This window comes from Microtus oregoni, unplaced genomic scaffold (assembly GCF_018167655.1).
Source record: "Microtus oregoni isolate MIOR12 unplaced genomic scaffold, Mior012 000045F_ref0000178, whole genome shotgun sequence".
Taxonomy (NCBI): domain Eukaryota; kingdom Metazoa; phylum Chordata; class Mammalia; order Rodentia; family Cricetidae; genus Microtus; species Microtus oregoni.
Window position 1 is genome coordinate 16,167,243 of NW_024543219.1, and position 19,760 is coordinate 16,187,002.

General features: G+C 42.5%; 1 protein-coding gene across 1 annotated transcript in view; it reads right to left on the reverse strand.

Annotated features, from left to right (window-relative positions):
• Slc35f4 (solute carrier family 35 member F4) overlaps positions 1 to 9,038 on the reverse strand; it is a 231,334-nt gene extending 222,296 nt beyond the window's left edge. Inside the window, exon 1 of the mRNA XM_041634085.1 lies at positions 8,705 to 9,038. Coding sequence (XP_041490019.1) covers positions 8,705 to 8,807 — 103 coding nt within the window. The 5' untranslated portion in view covers positions 8,808 to 9,038. The remainder of the gene's footprint in view (positions 1 to 8,704) is intronic.
• Positions 9,039 to 19,760: the final 10,722 nt, after the last annotated feature.

Consider the following 19,760-nt stretch of genomic DNA (forward strand, 5'->3'; position numbering starts at 1 on the left):
GGTTCCCTATTCTCAACTGCCCAAGGAACTAACTGGGGACCTCAGCTTGGGCACCTGGGAGCCCCTCTAGGGTCAGGTCTCTTGCCAACCCTAAAGTGGTTCCCTTAACTAAGAATTGTGATGGCACGGGGGTTTGATCCTATGTAATGTGATGGCTTTGTGGGAGCCCAGCCAGTTTGGATGTTCACCTTCCTAGATATGGACGGAGGTGGGAGGTCCTAGGTCTTACCACAGGGCAGAAAACCCTGACTGCTCTTTGGACTGGAGAGGGAGGGGGAAAGGAGTGGGGGGAGGGGGAGAAGGGTGGGAGGAGGGGGCGTTGGGGGGGAGGAGGGGGAGGGAAATGTGAGGCTGGGAGGAGGTGGAAACTTGTTTGTTTTTTTTTCTCCTTTTCTCAATTAAAAAAAAAACTATAACTCTAGGGACTGCAATGATATTTTTTAACCACAGCATGACACAGCCCGTTCGTTATATTTACTGCTGTAGAAACAGCATCTAGAAAGCCCTTCCCCTTAAAAGTCCACAGAGAAGAAGAATGCTACTTTCCATAGACCATTACCAAGTTTGCCTTACCTATCACTTCCTCCATTGCCTCTTATGCAACCTGCACCGCACCCATTCTGGGCATACAGCCTGTCTCTGGGAGTTCACTCTTCTCCTCTCCCTTCTCTCTCCAGCCCCCTTTGCCTCTTTGGTGCCTGAGTTCCTGCATCTTTGGACATGCAGGCTCATGTTATTTCTTGTCAATTCTGGATTTTCTCCCCTTTTTTTGGATTAGTCAATGATGCAAACATTTGTGACAGACGAATTTAAGTACATTTAAAATAAAATATGTCTTGGTACAGTCCATGTAGAAATGTTTTGGTTACAGCATTGGGTCAATCACAAATAAATGGAGGGGAAGGCAATGTCCACAAAACAGGCATTGTGAATATCATAATTAGCAAATTCCCTTTAACAGTTCAATAACATACATTTTTGCCATAACCTTGCAAAATGCTCTGTGAATAAAAAGAAACAAATAATTTACTTAAGGAAAAAAATGAGTTCCTTTGGAACTACATATCTGTTTACTTAATTTCCTCCAAAATCTTAGCAACTTTCACATACTGAATTGGGCATCAATAGCCAGCTATTTTCTGTGGCTTATTTATATAGTCCTCTCAACCACTTGTGTGGTAGCTAATCTTGGTGGTCAACTTGATACACCCTGGGAGAAAGACCCTCAGCTGAGGAGCTGCTCCACCATATTCATCTGTGGACATGCCTGTGGCGCTATTTTTGAGATCCTACCTGAGAGATGGGTGCAGAAAACTGTGGGCAATATTGTACCTGAGCAGGTTGTCCTGGAAAACATCAGGGAAGCAAGCCAGTGAGAGGCACTCCTCTATGGTGCCCGCTTCAGTCCCTGGCTCCAGGTTTCTGCTTGAGATCCTGTCCTGGCTTCTCTCACTGAAGGACAATGAAACAAACCCTGTCTTCCCTGAGTTCATTTTGATCAGTGTCATCAGAAGCCAGAAACAATACACTGTGAAACAGATCTTATGACCTCTTTTTACAGAAATAACGTGGATAAATTAATCTTTGTACACAAATTTAAAAGGCTGCCATGTGGCTGATTATACAGGCATGCCATTCTGTGTTTTCCTGTTGCCAAAGTTTATGGCCTTCAGGTTAGATCTCGGTATTCAAAGGGTCATAATAGGCAACCAACATATGTGAGAAGTGTAATGCTAAACCTAATGTGGGTAAATGGCAGTGGCATTGTATAATGTGGGTCTTAGGGTTTTATTGCTGTGAAGAGGCACCATGACTGCGGTAACTCCTATAAAGGAAACCATTTCATTGGGGCTGGCTTACAGTTCACAGGTTTAGTCCATCATCATAGAGGGAAGCATGGTGATTTGCAGGCAGAAATGGTGCTGAAGAAGGAGATGAGCATTCTATATCAGCAGGCAGCAGGAAGGGAGTATCACACTATATCTGGCATGAATGTTTGAGACTTCAAAGCCCGTCCCCAAGTGATGCACTTCTTCCAACAAAGTCACACCCACTCTAACAAGGCCACACCTCCTAATAGTGCCACTCCCTATGAGCCTTTGGGGGTGTTTTTATTCAAATCACCACAATATATTTGTCTAGTTAATTTTACCTTTGTGTTTTCAATACAAATACACACTATAATAAATTACAACACCATACTACAACATCACAGCAAAAATTCTGGTCAGTGATGCATGTCAGTGGCACTTATTTGTAACTGCTTACAAGACTCACCTCTCATATATAAAGAAGCACAAAACTTGTCGCCAGGATATACACTAAATATAAACAGAAATAAATATCTATTGCTATTATTTCACTAGTGAGATGCAATTGCATAACTCACCGTGGAGGAAGCACTTGGGAGATACATTAATATTGTGTCCCAAGGATCAATAGGACCATTTCTAAAGAGGAGGGAACTCCATTTTCCTTCTTGTGCTTTTCATCAATGTAGTCTTCTGTATGTTTAGCAATTACCTTTTATTTCTTTACTCTAAAACAGAAAACCTTAAGGCAGCCATAAGGACTCAGGAGTTCGCAAGCTTCAGTCATGAGGTTAGCTGATCACTGACTGATGTTTGCAGCATTCCTCTTGACTCAGTCACTGGTGAGTCATTTCTTGTCCTCCCAGTACCACCACCCTGCCTTGTTTCTTTCACAATGGAAAAGGTAATTTTTTTTCAAAGGAAGCTGAAATCATTCATTCACTAGCATCAACACTTGACAGAGTTGAGCAACTTGCCCAAGTTGAAATAAAAGTAGGTTCCTGTCCTTTCCAGACCCTGAGAACTGGACAGTCTCATGCAAAACCTACAGCTGACAGCTGACTAAGTGCCAGAGGAGACGTGAGTCCAGAACACTGGGAACCCAGAGGGAGGATGAACCCAGCCTGGGGCCAGCAGACTCTTCCTCAAGACAGCATTTAAAACAGAGACTTTGTAGATAAATAGGAGCTTTCCCTGCTAGGAGGGGCACCTGGGCCTGGGAGGAGTGCTTCAGGGCCAGTGTTTAATAAGGCTCAGAGAAAGAAAAAAACACGTGTAGGCAATAATGTCATTAAAACAGCCATCTAGTTTTTGATGGGACTCAGAGCAGGGTGCGTAGAGACCAGATGGGATATGAGAGAAGAAAAGTTAGGCCCAAAAGCACATGCCGGTGATTAGTTAAGTAGGTTAAGATGCTTGCATAGATGAGAAAGGGTAAATAAATTAAAATCAAGTTATTGATATAGACAAATAGGAAAAATGTTTGGTATAAAATAAAAACATGTACATGTGAAGTTATAAAAATCGAAAGGATGAATACTAAAGTGTTGGCACTAATCACCTCTGGGTGGTAAAATTATGAATAATTTTCTCCTAATCTCTCTTTGTTTCTGTGCCTTCCAGATCTTCTGCAGTAAGCATGCATTATTTGGCACTTTGGATGGAGAAGAATGTGTGTACTAAAATAGAATTCATAAGCTGGGCTTGAATCGTGACATCCTAAAGACTTTGGATTTTATTTCACAGAAAATGAAAGATTATTCCAGGTATTCAATTAGGGAAGTTGGATGCACAGACATTTGCAGAAGAGGCAGGAGGGACAGAAAACATGACTGGAGTAGAACAGACAGGACTTATTAACTACAAAAGGAAAGGATAGACATGGGAAAGAACTCCAGAACTCTGGTGTGGGTGATTGGTTCTATACAGTTATTGGAAGCCAACAAGCATAACAAAAAGGAAAAATGTAGAATGATGACTTGTTTCTGTATGTGATGTGTCTGGAGGATATTCTGGTAGGTGTGCTACTAGGAAGTTTGGAATATGAGCTTGGATGTAGAAAATAGAGGGGCCTAAGAGTACATTTGTGTAAGATATGGAGAAGCCTGAGATTGAGTGAGCTCAATTGGATAAAGCAGAAAGTAAGCAGGACCTTGGAAACTGCTGAGTTGAAGCAGTCACTGGCACACTCAGAACCAAGCGTCAGAAGTAGGTGAAATTCTTTCCTTCTATTTTGATTGACATATATGATACATATTTCTGAGGCACAATGGTATATTTTAATGTTTTGTGTATACATTGGGAAGTCATCACATCAGATAATATTGATCTGTCACCTTAAATTTATCATTTCTTGATGGCAAGCATATTTAAATTCGTCTCTCCTAGAAGTGGGAAGAGTTCTTTGGATAGAGTATGGTCAGACCTGGCCTAGAGCAAGGGTGCAGGGCTTACTACAAGTCTTCGGTTGCTAATATAATATCACTGTAGAACTCAATCTCAGTCTACATAGGAAAACAAGACAAGAGCAAATGCATGGGTCAAAGAAAGACTACTGGCTGTCTGCACTCAGTGGTAAGTAGGAGGGTTTTTCGAAGTTCCTGATGGATCCTTTTGAGAAGGGCTCCTGGTCTCTGGATAGCCAAGACTGACCTACAGCAGAGCTATGGTGAGATTCCAGACAGTGATTCCAGACCTCTCTGACAAACAAGGAGCTTTATGTCAACAGAGAAGTGCCCCATGTCCCATTTAACCCTATATTTCAGCCCTCCCTCTAACCACATAACTTTTCACTTTATTCCACCAGTTTCTCATGATGTTGAGACCTTCAACCCCTCATGTTTCCACCAACTGCCCCTAACTGTCTTTATCTTCTGTCCTCTCTGCTTCTGCCAGCTTTAAGCTCCACGTTCAGTCATATACCGTCTCCTTAGAAACAATTCATTTGCCATGTTATTGTTATTAAACGCATGGATAACCTTCTCCAACTCAGTTTAAATCCTCTTCACTCATTCCATGCCTTTGTTGTGTTAGAAAAAGGACAATCTATTGACTAGTCTCAGTTTAAATCTATGACCGGAAATTTGAAAAATCTGGTGACCCCTAAGCTTGCATGGTTCATCTACTTGTCTGTTTGCTTTACCAGTTCATGCTTTTCCTCCCTGACAACCTCTGTTACCTCCTTCATATCCACATTCAGGTGATGGTTTTTCTTGCAGTCTGGAGAACACTGAAACACTCAGAAGAGAAGTTCAAAAGACAACCACCATTTCGGCGATCCATCTTCTAGAGCCTGATTCACATCTTTCCTCTCCCCACATTCCTCTTAAAATAATGCCATTTCTATATTCTGTCTCGCTGACATCACTAACTTTTGTATATTGAGTCATTCACCTTTCCGTGTAAATGTCTTATTAATTTTTAATCTGTCTGTCTGTCTGTCTATTTATTTATTTTTGGGTTTTTGAGACAGGGTTTCTCTGTGTAACAGCCTTGGCTGTCCTATAACTAGCTCTTGTAGACCAGGCTGGCCTTGAACTCACAGAGATCCACCTGCCTCTGCCTCCTGAGTGCTGGAATTAAAGGCGTGAGCCACCACTGTCCAGCTACTTTAACTCCTTCTTGACCCGACTGCCTTCATTTCTTCTCTTCCTTTTGAACAAAGTCCTTGAAGAATCTATATTTACAGTTCCCAATTTTTCCCTCTAAGCCTCTTTTATACGCATTCTAGTGCATATGATCGACACATGTCGATAGTTTCATTAAGTCTCTATGGCCCTTTATTGCCGAGTGCAGTCAGTTGTCGGCTTCATTATACTTGACATTCCTGTTCCTTCTGAAACACTGGTTTCCACTGCATTGTATTTCAGAAGTCTCCTCCTACCTTCCCTGGAAGGCTGTCTTGCCCTCCTTTAATGGTTTTTATTTTTCCTCCTGACCTCCCAATGCCAGAGGGCTCCCAGGTTCAGTCCTTGTACCTCATCTCTGCTCTACAAACACTCCTGGGAGATCTCACTCCGTCTCAGACTTAAAAAAGAAAAAATACACAGTCAAATGCTGGACCACCCCAATGCATCTCCAACCAGACTTCTTGAAACTCTGAACTTACCCGCTTCTCCAGCATATCTAGAATATCTGAAACATTATCCATCATGATGCTTTCCACACAACTGCTCTTGACAGTTCAAGCTTAGTCAAACCCCAAACCATGTTTTATTTTTCTCTTTCTTATCAATACCAGAAATAGTTCACCAGGAGATCTTATTGGTTCTGAGTCTGAACACTTACCACCACCTCCAATGCATTCATTCAGGCCCCCATCATCTCTCACCTAGGTTACCAAAATAATGTACTAATTGATGTAACTGATCCTTTTGAAAAGCAAGCCAAATTATCATATTCCATTTTCAGCACCCAAGCAAGGTTCCCCATGCCATTCAGAGAACAATCCAAACAACTATCAAGAGCCTATAAGGTTCTATTTCATCTGACTCTCTTTATCTCCAGGATACTCTTCCAGTAGCTCACTGCAAGTCCACCATGCAAGGCCCACTTACTGTTTCTCTGCCATGCCAAACAGGTGCATACGACTGGCTGGCCCCACTGCCTGGAACGTCTCCCTCCTGACGTTCACATGACTGACTCCTCCACATTTCCCACACCCCTGCTTAATTGTTCCTATTTAACATCCTGAAAGTTCTGCCGACCCCCATTTCAGCCCTTTTGAAAATCACTATCACCTTGACATGTACAAAACATATTTATAAGGTTATTTTCTGGTTCTTTCCTCATGGAAACTCAAACTCTAAACATGAAAACACTTTCCTGACCCATCCTTGTATGTAGGAATTGCTCAGTTAACAATTAATAAGGAGAAAGTCTGTTCCTCCTATGCTATCAATCGCAGATAACTCAAGGTTATCCACTGTACTTTGATTAGCATTTATCCTGTTTAGCCAAGTGCCCACCACTAATAGCAATGCCAAAAGTATCTTTATCCCCCCCACATTTTGCTTCCAGTTACAGCCTTGGCCAATGCACTTCCCTTTTTTGCTCTTTTATTGTCTTGCAAATGAAACATGTGCAGCTCTTTAGCAAGTACAAAAATAAAATATGAACATGTTCTTATCTAAAGTGCCACTTTCCCAGTATTCTTTCTGGGTTGCTCTTCATTAACCAAAGTACCATTGTCACAGAAATTATAATACTCTGTAATTTTAGAGACAAGTTCTACATTCTCTTGACCACCCAAATGCTTGGTTTCTAATTTAAATATTCAAAGGTGACATTCAAGTCATTTATACAAGATCTAGTCAAGATTTCAGTCCACGTGTCTAGGGTTAAAGAAAACAACCTTTGCCAATAGGAAAGGAAAAAAAAAACTACAAAATTGTGAGATTGTAGTAAAAAGATTTCAAAGAATGTTCCACAGCATGTTATTTTCCTTCCAGAAAATTCTAACACTATATAATTACTTTTGTATGGAAATGAATAATGTAAGCCTCTATTGCTAAAAACAGCTAGACAGAAACATCCAAAGTAGACAGGCCTTTCCTGGGAGGAGATAAAATATTAAACTGGAAAACATCTGTATGAGGACGTCCCACAGGACAATGCTCTCATAACCCAGTATAGAGTTAATGGGAAATGAAGTGACTTTTCATCTCTGTGTCAAGATTAGAGGGGGTCCCATGCTTCACACAGATTCTGTAATATTGATGGCACCCCAAGCTGTCAGAGAAAAAATATCAATCAGAAATGCATATAAAATGCATTTGGTTAAAAATAATAGCAAAAACATCAGTTAAGTTCCTTCTTTTTTGGCAGAAATGCTTTGATAAAGAAAAACTGAAATAACACCTGCATGGAAATGAAAATGAAGCTACTCTCCCAGTTCAGAAACAAAAATAAGCAAACAAACAGACAAGCAAACAAACAAAAAACAGGCTTCACTTTGGTGGTTGGCAGAACTAACCCCAGCAGATACAGCGGTGGGTTTATATGTCAAGAAAATAGAATGTAGAGACTTGGAACATAGAGCCCCTCACTGGCTCTGTCACTCCTGTTCTCAACAGCATGGTGTGTGTGTGTGTGTGTGTGTGTGTGTGTGTGTGTGTGTGTGTGTGTGTAAAATTGCTCCCAAAGCCTGAGAGCATCTCAGCCTAGGCGGAATAAAACTAGAATCCAACAGCTCAGTGGTGGCCGCGACGTTCAGCGGGGGCGGGTGGCTGTGTCTCATTTCCCAATCCCACTCTGCCCGCCTTTTGCATGATTTCTCGCTACAAGCTCGCAATTCAGGTACCTAAGCAGGTTCTTTCTTTGCCCAGCACAGAGGACCTTCTAAGGACGTTTTATCATGACCAGTTTCCATGCTGGCAACATCTCATGGCCCATGGTGAACAAGCTGACCCACTCAGCCAGTCCAGCTGTAACCAACTAATATCCCCACCGCCTTTGTCCCCAGCTCCAGGTGAGAGAACCCTAGCACTCAGTAAAGCCTTTCCAAGTGAGTAGCCCAAGGACTGATGGTCAGCTAGTGAAACAGCCATGTTAGCCTCCTCCAGGCGTAAATCAGCCACCAGTGAGCTGACCGACGACAAACAGGAGCGCTCGTCCTGTCCTCTGCACGCCTCCACCCCCCACGACTGAGACTGTCCCCAAACTATTGGGTTCAAGCAGCCAGCCCCCATGACTGCCTCAATGTTCAGCACCTAGGACAGCGGACGGCGGACATACTTTTCGCCCCAAAGGTTCAAAAGCCCAGGCATGTGATAGTGACCCGCAAACCCCCGCTGCAGGTGTCCCACCATGCGCCCTCCCGCACTGCTCCCCCGCTCCCCGGAGCGCCCACCTCCCACCCTCATCTCGTTCAGGACGGCCTCCCGGCGTCTTACTTTTCTGGCTGGAGTAACCCGGGTAATAGCCATAGTAGCCAGTAATCCGCAGGATCCGGTCCTCGATAGTGGCTACCCCGTTGGGGGCCGCCTTGACATCCATAGAGAGCGCGGGGCGGCGGCTCCCGGCGCCGCGGGGCGTAGATCAAAGCGCGGGGCCCGGGAGCTGCTGCAGGTGCTGCCGCCGCCGCCGCTGGTGCTGATGTTGCAGCTCGTGCTCCCGCGCCCCAGCTCTGACTCCACCGCCCGGCACAGCTCCGGCTTCGCATCACAGCGGCGGCGGCAGCGACGGCGGCAACGGAACGGCCCCCACTCCGGCCGGCCTCTCTGTCAGTCTGGCAGCTCTCCGCCCGCCACCAGCTCACTGCTGCCCAAAGAGCGCCTCCTCACCTCGGACGCCCACCCAGGTCTGGGACGCATGTGGGCGCCCCACCTGGTCTCCGACTTTCACCATTAACCCTAGGGCCGAAAGTAGACACCCCAAAGCCACTTGAGTGAAGGGCTGGTCACCAGGTGCTCAGGGTGAACAGCTGTGGGTAGCAGAGACCCAAACAGAACTAGGGGGTAGTAATTCAAGAGATGCTCTCAGTAGTTCAGCACTTCTGCCCCTACCCTGCGTTTCTTCCACGCCACTGCCCATTTCACCTTGAATCTGAGGATATGAAAGCATTCACGGGCATTAATCCTTGCAACTTGTCTAGACAACCAAAGATCCTTTTTTTTTCTTTTAGCGAATTGGAAACGAAATAAATCCCCAGCAGGTGGTGTGCAGAGTGATTATCCAGGCAAACACAAAGACTTTAAGAGTTCTAGTCCTCGCGGGACTCTCTATCCTCCAATAAACAAAACAAAGGCTAGGACCATGCACCTGAGCACAGCACACTCATTGGTCCAGTTCCAAATATCCAATAATCTAAGAAAAAAGTACTGTTTTCTTTTTTGCCACAGACATCAAAAGTGAGGCCTTTCAAATTGTATCCGGGCATGTGAGTTGTTGCTACAGTCTAAAGAGAAAGACTTTCTATCTATGCAGAACATTCTTGAAGCCCTATGATCAGAGTGAGCAGCTGCTACACACAGGTGCCTCTTCTTTGTTGATGAGAGGTCCTGGGGTTAGGTGATCGCATGGAGCAAACGACTACCCTGCTCCTAGTGTACAGCTACAGTCTCATAAACTTTCAGTCTCCACTTCCCGTGGGAAAGGACATGGGAGGGGAAGGGAGACTGCCATCAGCTTAGAGGCTGTCAGATCCACCTTACCCAAGAGGTCTCCGACATCCCTGCCAATTGCCACATTTCTGAAGACCATGGAGTGCAAGGAGCAGAACTGTGAGTTTATTTCCCAGCTCCTTTTAAAGGCCTCCCAATATTCTCTTCATTGTGTGTGGACTCTTAAGAACAAAGAACCCAGCCAGGCAATGGTACTGCACATGCCTTTAATTCCAGTACTCGGAAAGCAAAGGCGTGAGGATCTCTGAGTTCAAGGCCAGCCTGGTCAGCACAGTGAGATCCAGGTCATCCAGGGCTACACAGAGAAATCCTGTCTCAAAAAACCAGACCATACCAACCAACCAACCAATCAACCAAACAAACACAAACTAAAACCAAAAAAAAAACCCCAAACAAACAAATAAATAAAAACAAAATGACAGAACAAAGACATGTGCCAACTATTGCCCTAAGGTGATGTGGGCTCAAGTGTGTGAAAAAAAAACAGCATTACCTTTCACAGTGGGCTGGTCACCTTTGTTCAGACACAAAGCTCTGTAGGGCATCTTGAGAACAGACTGAACCTCAGGTGGGTGTGACTGTGAAGAGAGTCCCTAAGGGAACCAATTTCCTGCTGCACCTGTTGACTGGGTTAGACCAGAAGTGTGAAAGGAGCAAAACAATCAGATGGAGTCAAAGGGGACACTTTCAATGGGAGAAATGCACAGAGCCATGGGAGAAAACTGAATGCTTAAAACAAAACAGAGAAGGATTATATTCGTCCCCACCCCGACGCAATGCGTAGCGTGATGTTGTTAGTTTTACTATTTGTATAGTAAATCATATATAAAACACATTCACTGCGCATAGAAAGATACGCTAGTCACATTAGTTTAAAATCTTCCTTTTGTTTAACGTTTCTATAAAACATAAATTGCCTGTACTGCATCTAGTATGAATTTAATATCATTCATTATAACAGAACACATTAAGGTGCATTTAGTGAAAAAGTAATTAGAATGATAAAAAATCTTCAAAAGTAACAAACATATTAATATGTTGACTTGAAAGGCAACTGATTCTCTCCCATGTGTGCTTAAACTGTTAATAGTCTGACTTGGAAATAAAATTTTAAATAGGAGAACACTCACAAACATTCCAAATGGTCAGTTGAAGTACAAGTAGACATTATAATCTAGAACATGCTTTGTCAGGGGATGGTAATGAAGGTATATATTCACTAGCAAATATAATAATGGGTTTTTAGCTTTTCAGATATTCTTCTGGACATTCTTGTAAAATTACAGAAATTATATGGTGAGAAGAATTTGTAAAGTTTTTTTATGTGCTTACATGCTACATCACTTTCCACAATCAAGATAGTCAATTTTATAAAATCGCCTCAAGTCTATTCTGGAAAAATTAAGATAAGAGGTAATTTAACAAGTGAGGATTGAAAGCGACTCATGATACATATGGTAATCTTTCACATAGTTTCTCTCCTCATTATAAACTGTTCTCCAACCTTAAGAATTGCCTATGATGTTTTAAAGATGTAAGTATTGTGTGAACATATGTGGAGATGTGTATGTGAATGCGCATGCAGCTGGGGTCAAAGGTCAGAAAAGGGCATCAGATTACATAAAGTTGGAGTTACAGTTGTGAACATCTGACATGAATTCTGGGTCGTTTGGAAGAGCATGAAATGTTTTTAATCATCGAGTCATTTCTCTAGATTCTGTCTGGCATTTTAGGCATACCTTCAAGGCATTTAACCAAGGGCATCCAACTGTGATTCTGAGTTTTGATATCTGGGACATATTTATTTTAGTGATCTGGTAGACTCAGCTTAGATATTTATGCTAATTCGGGCATAAAAAAACCTGTCTGTGTTGTTAAAATGTATCAAATTATCTGCAAAGTAGTTCATGTGATGGGCACATTGCACACAATCACATGATTACAAGCACACACAATATACATTCATATTGCTGAAAGGAGTGGAATTGCTCCCCACTCCTCTGAGAAGCTAATGTAGTGTGCATACTTTCTCAAGCTAAAAGTAATAAGGCTGCTTGGACAACCAGGAATGGTGAAGCTTTTCTCTCTGAGGGATAACAATCATATAGGCTGTTCCCAGAGCTGACCCCAAACAACTTGCACAGGGTTACTGTTTAAACCATCTGTCAAGAAAGGGCACCTGGGAAGAAAATGTCATGGCCTTCATACACCACTTTAGAGAAAGTTGTTTTGAATATTTAGCTATTACATCATCAGCTGCTCTATTTGGAATGCTGACAGGGCCTTTCTATTCTAATCTTAGGCAAAGGCAAGCATTACTAATTTACCTTTCAGCTGAAAGGTGTTGGAGATCCAGAAATCTGGGTGTCTGTGTGGGAAGTCAGGGCTGAGTCTGTGCTCCTTCACCCCCAAGTGGCAAACTTGTTCCAGGGCGTATTTCCCAAGCTCAGTTCCCTGGAAGTGCATCAAACTTCTTTAGAAAAAGTCTTAAGTAATTTTGGCAAACGCTAAAGTTTAGAACATATCTACACCTTTGCTGCCTGTGTCTGTATTCTTCTGTTCCTTCTTCTCCAATTCCCCTTCCCTCTCCTTCATGAGAACAGCACAATCATTTGGAGCAAAGACTTTGGAGCCAGACTGTCATGGGTCCTATAGGACCTCATCATTCTCTAGCTGTGGAACTTTGGTGGTAAGTCTCTTAAATTATGTATGTCTCCACTTTCTCACTTTTAAAATAGGAACAGTTACACTTCTTGGTACCCTGCTCACATAGCAGCAGTGACTGGTACATCATAAGCTCTGTAAGTGGTGGGTAGCACTGTTTTCCTCTGTGCATACCTGGAGTCTCTGAGCTACTCTCCTCTTCTGTGAAACTGGCTCATTGTTTCTACTTCACTGTATTTCTGTGGCAGTGAAGTTGATGGTAAATAAAAACATGGCAGAAACCTGGCTTCCAGGAGAAACGTTAATACTGTTCTTCCAACCCTACCCTTGTTCCATCCATTGATTATTACTTACGTTAATTCGTACTCTAACGCCCTTTGGGATTTTTCTGTGGCAGTTACTTTCCAGATCTTCTTCAATTCTTTGAATGAAGACAGGAATCATGGGAGGCAAGTCTTCTTTATCCAAGGAACAAGCTAGTCTCAGAGGAGAGAGAGTATGCTTCCTATCATTTGAAGAGCTACACTGCCAGGAAGAGTTGACTTCAGGATAAGAGAGGAGCCAAAACCAGTGAAGCCCCATTCTTAGACACTGCCGTGACTTGGTGACAGTGTTCTAAGGAGGTTGAGCATGCTTGGAAGATCTTTGTGGTATTCTGTGGGAGATTGAACAATTGCCACTGGGCTTCTTACCCTCAGCGATGTCTGGCACCGCCCAGTTTGTCCAGAGCAGCAGAGCTTGAATGACGTAGGTCCCTGCAGTGCCCAGAGAACTGAAGTCTTAGTCATAGCCCCAGGGTTTATATCTAGCCAAAGATCTTCTCTGGATGTCTAGCACTGATACAGGAGCCCCAAAAATACTGAGACTACAATTTCTGTCTTTTTTTTTAATCAGGGTGGGAAGTTAGGGTGAAATTTACAGTAACTTAAAGAGAGTAGAACTGTTTCAAACCTTTTGGAATAGCTATATTATTTTATAAGTAAGCTTTTCTGTAATCAAATGTCCAAATATGTTCTACAGGCCACAGTCTCCAAGATGCTTTGTGTTATTTTTGACATGAGGTTAAATATAACATTAGCTGTAAAAATGCCAAGTCTGCTGAAGTAATCATTAGTACCGTTTGCCAAATAGTTATCATTCTCTCCCATTTTAGCCATAGGGTGGAGTTGCACTTCCTGCCCCCTTGTGGCTGTGAGAAGTTTTGTGACTGATGCTCTTCTGTGATCAAAAGGGGACAGTTGGCATCCCAGCTAGGGTCGTACAACACACAAGTGTTTTCTTTCCTTTTGGCACTGTGGTCGTCAGCATTCAAGATGACTCTGGCTATCTGGGCGCTGGGTCCGAGTACTCGGGGCTCACGGCGGGCTGCAGTTCCTTTGTTTCTGGGGCCTGCCTGCACCAAGCAGGGTAGGCGCTTTGTCTGTGAGCTGCCCAACCAGCACGGAGGCCTGATCTTTCGGCGCCAGGAGACACAGCATTGGGGTGAGTTTCTGGCCCACGGCGCCAGCCTGGGACGGGGAGCTCGGGGGTTTCTTGGCCCCCTGTCCTGCTTGGGCTCTCTGCAGGGCCTCTACTCCCTGGGTTCTGCCTCTTTCTTCCTGGCCCACCCAGCTTCCGTCCAGAGCCCTCCCCACTTCGGCCCCACCGCCCTCTTTTGGCGCGTGGCATCGCCCAGCCCAGCCTATCTGGGCGCTGGGTCCGAGTACTCGGGGCTCCCGGGCGGGCAGCAGTTCCTTTGTTTCTGTGGCCTGCCTGCACCAAGCGGGGTAGGTGCTTTGTTTGCGAGCTGCCCAAACAGCAGGGAGGCCTGACCTCTCGTCGCCAGAGAGCCAACATTGGGGAGAGACAGCCTTTGGTAGGCACGGAGACCTGATCCGGTAAAAGAAGATCCATAGGGAGCATTTGGAAGAAGAGATGGGCCGACGTCAAGGCAAGAATTCACCCAACAAGCTGAAAAGCAACATGAAGCCACCAGAAACTAGCGACCTCACAAAGGGAGGACAAGAACCCCTTAATCAAGAGGAAGGAGAAAAGACTGACTTCATGAAAGTGATTGACACCCTTAAACAGCATGTAAAAAACGCCCTTATAGAAATGGATGAGAAATATAACAGAAAGTTTGAAGAATTGAATAAATCAGTGAATGATACCCTAGAAAACCAAGGAAAAACAATCAAACAGATAATGGAAACAGTTCAAGACCTGAAAAGTGAAATGGAGGCAAAGAAGAAAACACAAACAGAGGGCCGGCTGGACATGGAAAATCTAGGTAAACGAATAGAGACTACAGAAACAAGCATAACCAAAAGAATACAAGAGATAGAAGAAAGACTCTCGGATTCTGAAGATACCATAGAGAAAATAAACACACTGATCAAAGAAAACAGCAAGTCCAACAAACTCTCATCACAAAACATTCAGGAAATATGGGACACAATAAAAAGACCAAACCTAAGAATAATAGGAGTAGAAGAAGGAGAAGAAGGGCAGCTCAATGGTCCAGAAAATATATTTAATAAAATTATAGAAGAAAACATTCCCAGCCTAAAGAAAGATATTCCTATGAAGGTGCAAGAGGCATACAGAACACCAAATAGGCTGGATCAAAAAAAAACATCCCCTCGCCATATAATTATCAAAACACAAAGCATACAGAATAAAGAAAGAATATTAAGAGCTGCAAAGGAAAAAGGCCAAATTACTTATAAAGGTAAACCTATCAGACTTACACCTGACTTCTCCGTGGAAACCATGAAAGCCAGAAGGTCCTGGATAGATGTACTGCAGAAAATGAGAGACCATGGGTACAAGCCCAGATTACTATACCCAGTCAAGCTTTCATTCACTATGAATGGAGAAAATAAAATTTTCCAGGATAAAAACAAATTTAAACAATACGCAGCCACAAATCCAGCCTTACAGAAAGTAATTGAAGGAAAATCACTAACCAAGGAGTCCAACAATGACCACAATAACTCACACATCTAGAGACCCTTCACCAACACAAAACAAAGAAGGGAAACACACAAACTCTACGACTAAAAAAAATGACCGGAGTTAACAACCACTGGTAATTAATATCACTTAATGTCAATGGACTCAACTCACCTATAAAAAGGCACAGGCTAAGGGATTGGATACGAAAACAGGATCCAACATTCTGCTGTTTACAAGAAATACACCTCAACCACAAAGACAGGCACCTACTCAGAGTAAAGGGCTGGGAAAAGGCCTATCAAGCAAATGGACCTAAGAAACAGGCAGGTGTGGCCATACTAATCTCTAACAAAGTTGACTTTAAACTTAAATCAATCAGAAGAGATGGAGAGGGGCATTTTATACTCATAACAGGAACAGTTCATCAGGATGAAGTCTCAATCCTGAACATCTATGCCCCTAATATAAAAGCACCCACGTACATAAAAGAAACGTTGCTAAAATTCAAGGCAGCCATCAAACCGCACACACTAATAGTAGGAGACTTCAACACTCCTCTCTCACCAATGGACAGGTCAATCAGACAGAAACCTAACAGAGAAATAAGAGAATTAATGGAGGTAATGAAGCAAATGGACTTAACAGACATCTATAAAACATTCCATCCAAATAGGAAAGAATATACCTTCTTCTCTGCAGGTCATGGAACCTTCTCGAAAATCGACCACATAGTCGGCAACAAAGCAAACATCCACAGTTACAAAAAAATATTAGTAACCACCTGTGTCTTATCAGATCACCATGGATTAAAGTTAGAATTCAACAATAATGCTACCCCCAGAAAGCATACAAAGTCATGGAAACTGAACAGTCAACTATTGAACCATACCTGGATTAAGGAAGAAATAAAGAAAGAAATTAAAGTCTTCCTGGAACTCAATGAAAATAAAGAAACAACATACTCAAACTTATGGGACACTATGAAAGCAGTCCTGAGAGGAAAGTTCATAGCACTAAGTGCCCACTTAAAGAAAACAGAGAAAGCCCACATTGGAGACTTAACAGCCTACCTGAAAGCTCTAGAAAAAAAAGAAGCAGACTCACCTAGGAGGAGTAGAAGACTGGAAATAATCAAACTGAGGGCTGAAATCAACAAAATAGAAACACAGAAAACAATACAAAAAAATCAATGAAACAAAAAGCTGGTTCCTGGAGAAAATCAACAAAATTGACAAACCACTATCCAAGCTAATCAAACGGCAGAGAGAGAATTTGCAAATTAATAAGATCAGAAATGAAAAGGGGGACATAACCACAGACACAGAGGAAATTCAGAGAATCATTAGATCTTACTACAAAAGCCTATATGCCACAAAATTGGAAAATGTAAAGGAAATGATACTTTTTTAGATAAATATCATATACCAAAGTTAAATCAGGACCTGGTGAACAATCTAAATAGACCTGTTAGTCGCGAAGAATTAGAAGATGTTATCAAAAACCTTCCTACCAAAAAAAGCCCAGGACCAGATGGTTTCGATGCGGAATTCTACCAGATCTTCCAAGAAGATCTAATACCTATACTCCTTAATGTATTCCACAATATGGAAACAGAAGGGTCATTACCAAACTCCTTTTATGAAGCCACAATTACTCTGATACCAAAACCACTCAAAGACTCAACCAGGAAAGAGAACTACAGGCCAATCTCACTCATGAATATCGACGTAAAAATCCTCAACAAAATACTGGCAAATCGAATCCAAGAACACATCCGAAAAATTATCCATTATGATCAAGTAGGCTTCATTCCTGAGATGCAGGGCTGGTTCAACATACGAAAATCTATCAATGTAATCCAGCATATAAATAAACTGAAAGAAAAAAACCATATGATCATTTCATTAGATGCTGAAAAAGCATTTGACAAAATTCAACATCCATTTATGTTAAAAGTCTTGGAGAGATTAGGGATACAATGGTCATACCTAAATATAATAAAAGCTATATACAGCAAGCCGACAGCTAACATCAAATTAAACGGAGAGAAACTCAAAGTCATCCCACTTAACTCAGGAACACGACAAGGCTGTCCACTCTCGCCATACCTCTTCAATATAGTGCTTGAAGTTCTAGCAATAGCAATAAGACAACATAATGGAATCAAGGCGATTCGAATTGGAAAGGAAGAAGTTAAACTTTCGTTATTTGCAGATGATATGATAGTGTACATAAACGACCCCAAAAACTCCACCAAAGAACTTTTACAGCTGATACACATCTTTAGTAATGTGGCAGGATACACGATCAACTCCAAAAAATCAGTCGCCCTCTTATACACAAAGGATAGGGAAGCAGAGAGGGAAATCAGAGAATCTTCACCATTCACAATAGCCAAAAACAGCATAAAATATCTTGGAGTAAATCTAACCAAGGAAGTGAAAGATCTATTTGACAAGAATTTTAAGGCATTGAAGAAAGAAATTGAAGAGGATACCAAAAAATGCATGGACCTCCCTTGCTCTTGGATTGGGAGGATCAACATAGTAAAAATGGCAATTCTACCAAAGGCAATTTATAGATTCAATGCAATCCCCATCAAGATCCCATCAAAATTCTTCACAGATCTGGAGAGGACAATAATCAACTTTATATGGAAAAACAAAAAACCCAGGATAGCCAAAACAATCTTATACAATAAAGGATCTTCTGGAGGCATTACCATCCCTGACTTCAAACTCTATTACAGAGCTACAGTAATGAAAACAGTGTGGTACTGGCATCAAAACAGAGAAGTCGACCAATGGAATAGTATAGAAGACCCAGATTTTATCCCACAAACCTATGAACACCTCATTTTTGATAAAGGAGCTAAAAGTATACAATGGAAGAAAGAAAGCATCTTCAACAAATGGTGCTGGCACAACTGGATGTCATCCTGTAGAAGAATGAAAATAGACCCTTATCTATCACCCTGCACAAAACTCAAGTCCAAATGGATTAAAGACCTCAATATCAGCCTGAACACACTGAACCTGATAGAAGAGAAAGTGGGAAGTACCCAACAGGAGATGGGCACAGGAGATCACTTCCTATGTATAACCCCAGAAGCACAGACATTAGGGGCAACATTGAATAAATGGGACCTACTTAAACTGAGAAGCTTCTGTAAAGCAAAGGACATAGTCACTAAGACACAAAGGCAACCTACTGACTGGGAGAAGATCTTCACCAACCCCACAACAGACAAAGGTCTGATCTTCAAAATATATAGAGAACTCAAGAAACTAGACTTTAAAATGCTAATTAACCCAATTAAAAAATGGGGCACTGAACTGAACAGAGAATTCTCAGCAGAGGAAGTTCAAATGGCCAAAAGACACTTAAAGTCGTGCTCAACTTCCTTAGCAATCAGGGAAATGCAAATCAAAACAACTTTGAGATATCATCTTACACCTGTCAGAATGGCTAAAGTCAAAAACACCAAGGATAACCTTTGCTGGAGAGGCTGTGGAGGAACGGGTACCCTCATCCATTGCTGGTGGGAATGCAATCTTGTGCAACCACTGTGCAAGTCAGTGTTTCGGTTTTTCAGGAAATTCGGGATCAACTTACCCCTCTACCCAGCAATACCACTCCTGGGAATATACCTAAGAGATGTTATTTCATATGACAAAAGCATTTGTTCAACTATGTTCATAGCAGTATTATTTGTAATAGCCAGAACCTGGAAACAACCTAGATGCCCTTCAATGGAAGAATGGATGAAGAAAGTATGGAATATATACACGCTAGAGTACTACGCTGCGGTAAAAAACAATGACTTCTCGAATTTTGCATGCAAATGGATGGAAATAGAAAACACTATCCTGAGTGAGGTGTCCCAGACCCAAAAAGATGAACATGGGATGTACTCGCTCATAATTGTTTTCTAGCCATAAATAAGGGCCACGGAGTCTACAATAGGTGAACCTAAAGAAGCTAAGTAAGAAGGGGAACCCAAGGAAAAACATATAGTTATCCTCTTGGCTAAGGGAAGTAGACCAAATTGCCGGGGAGAAAATTAGGATCTTGGGGGTGGGGTGGGATGGGGGTAAGGGGAGATGGGGAGAGAAAAGGTAGAAGGGAAGGAGGGGGGACTTGGGGAATCAGGAGATTTGGGATACAGGAAAGGTGGATAGGGGAGCACGGAACCACAATTCTTAGTTAAGGGAGCCACTTTAGG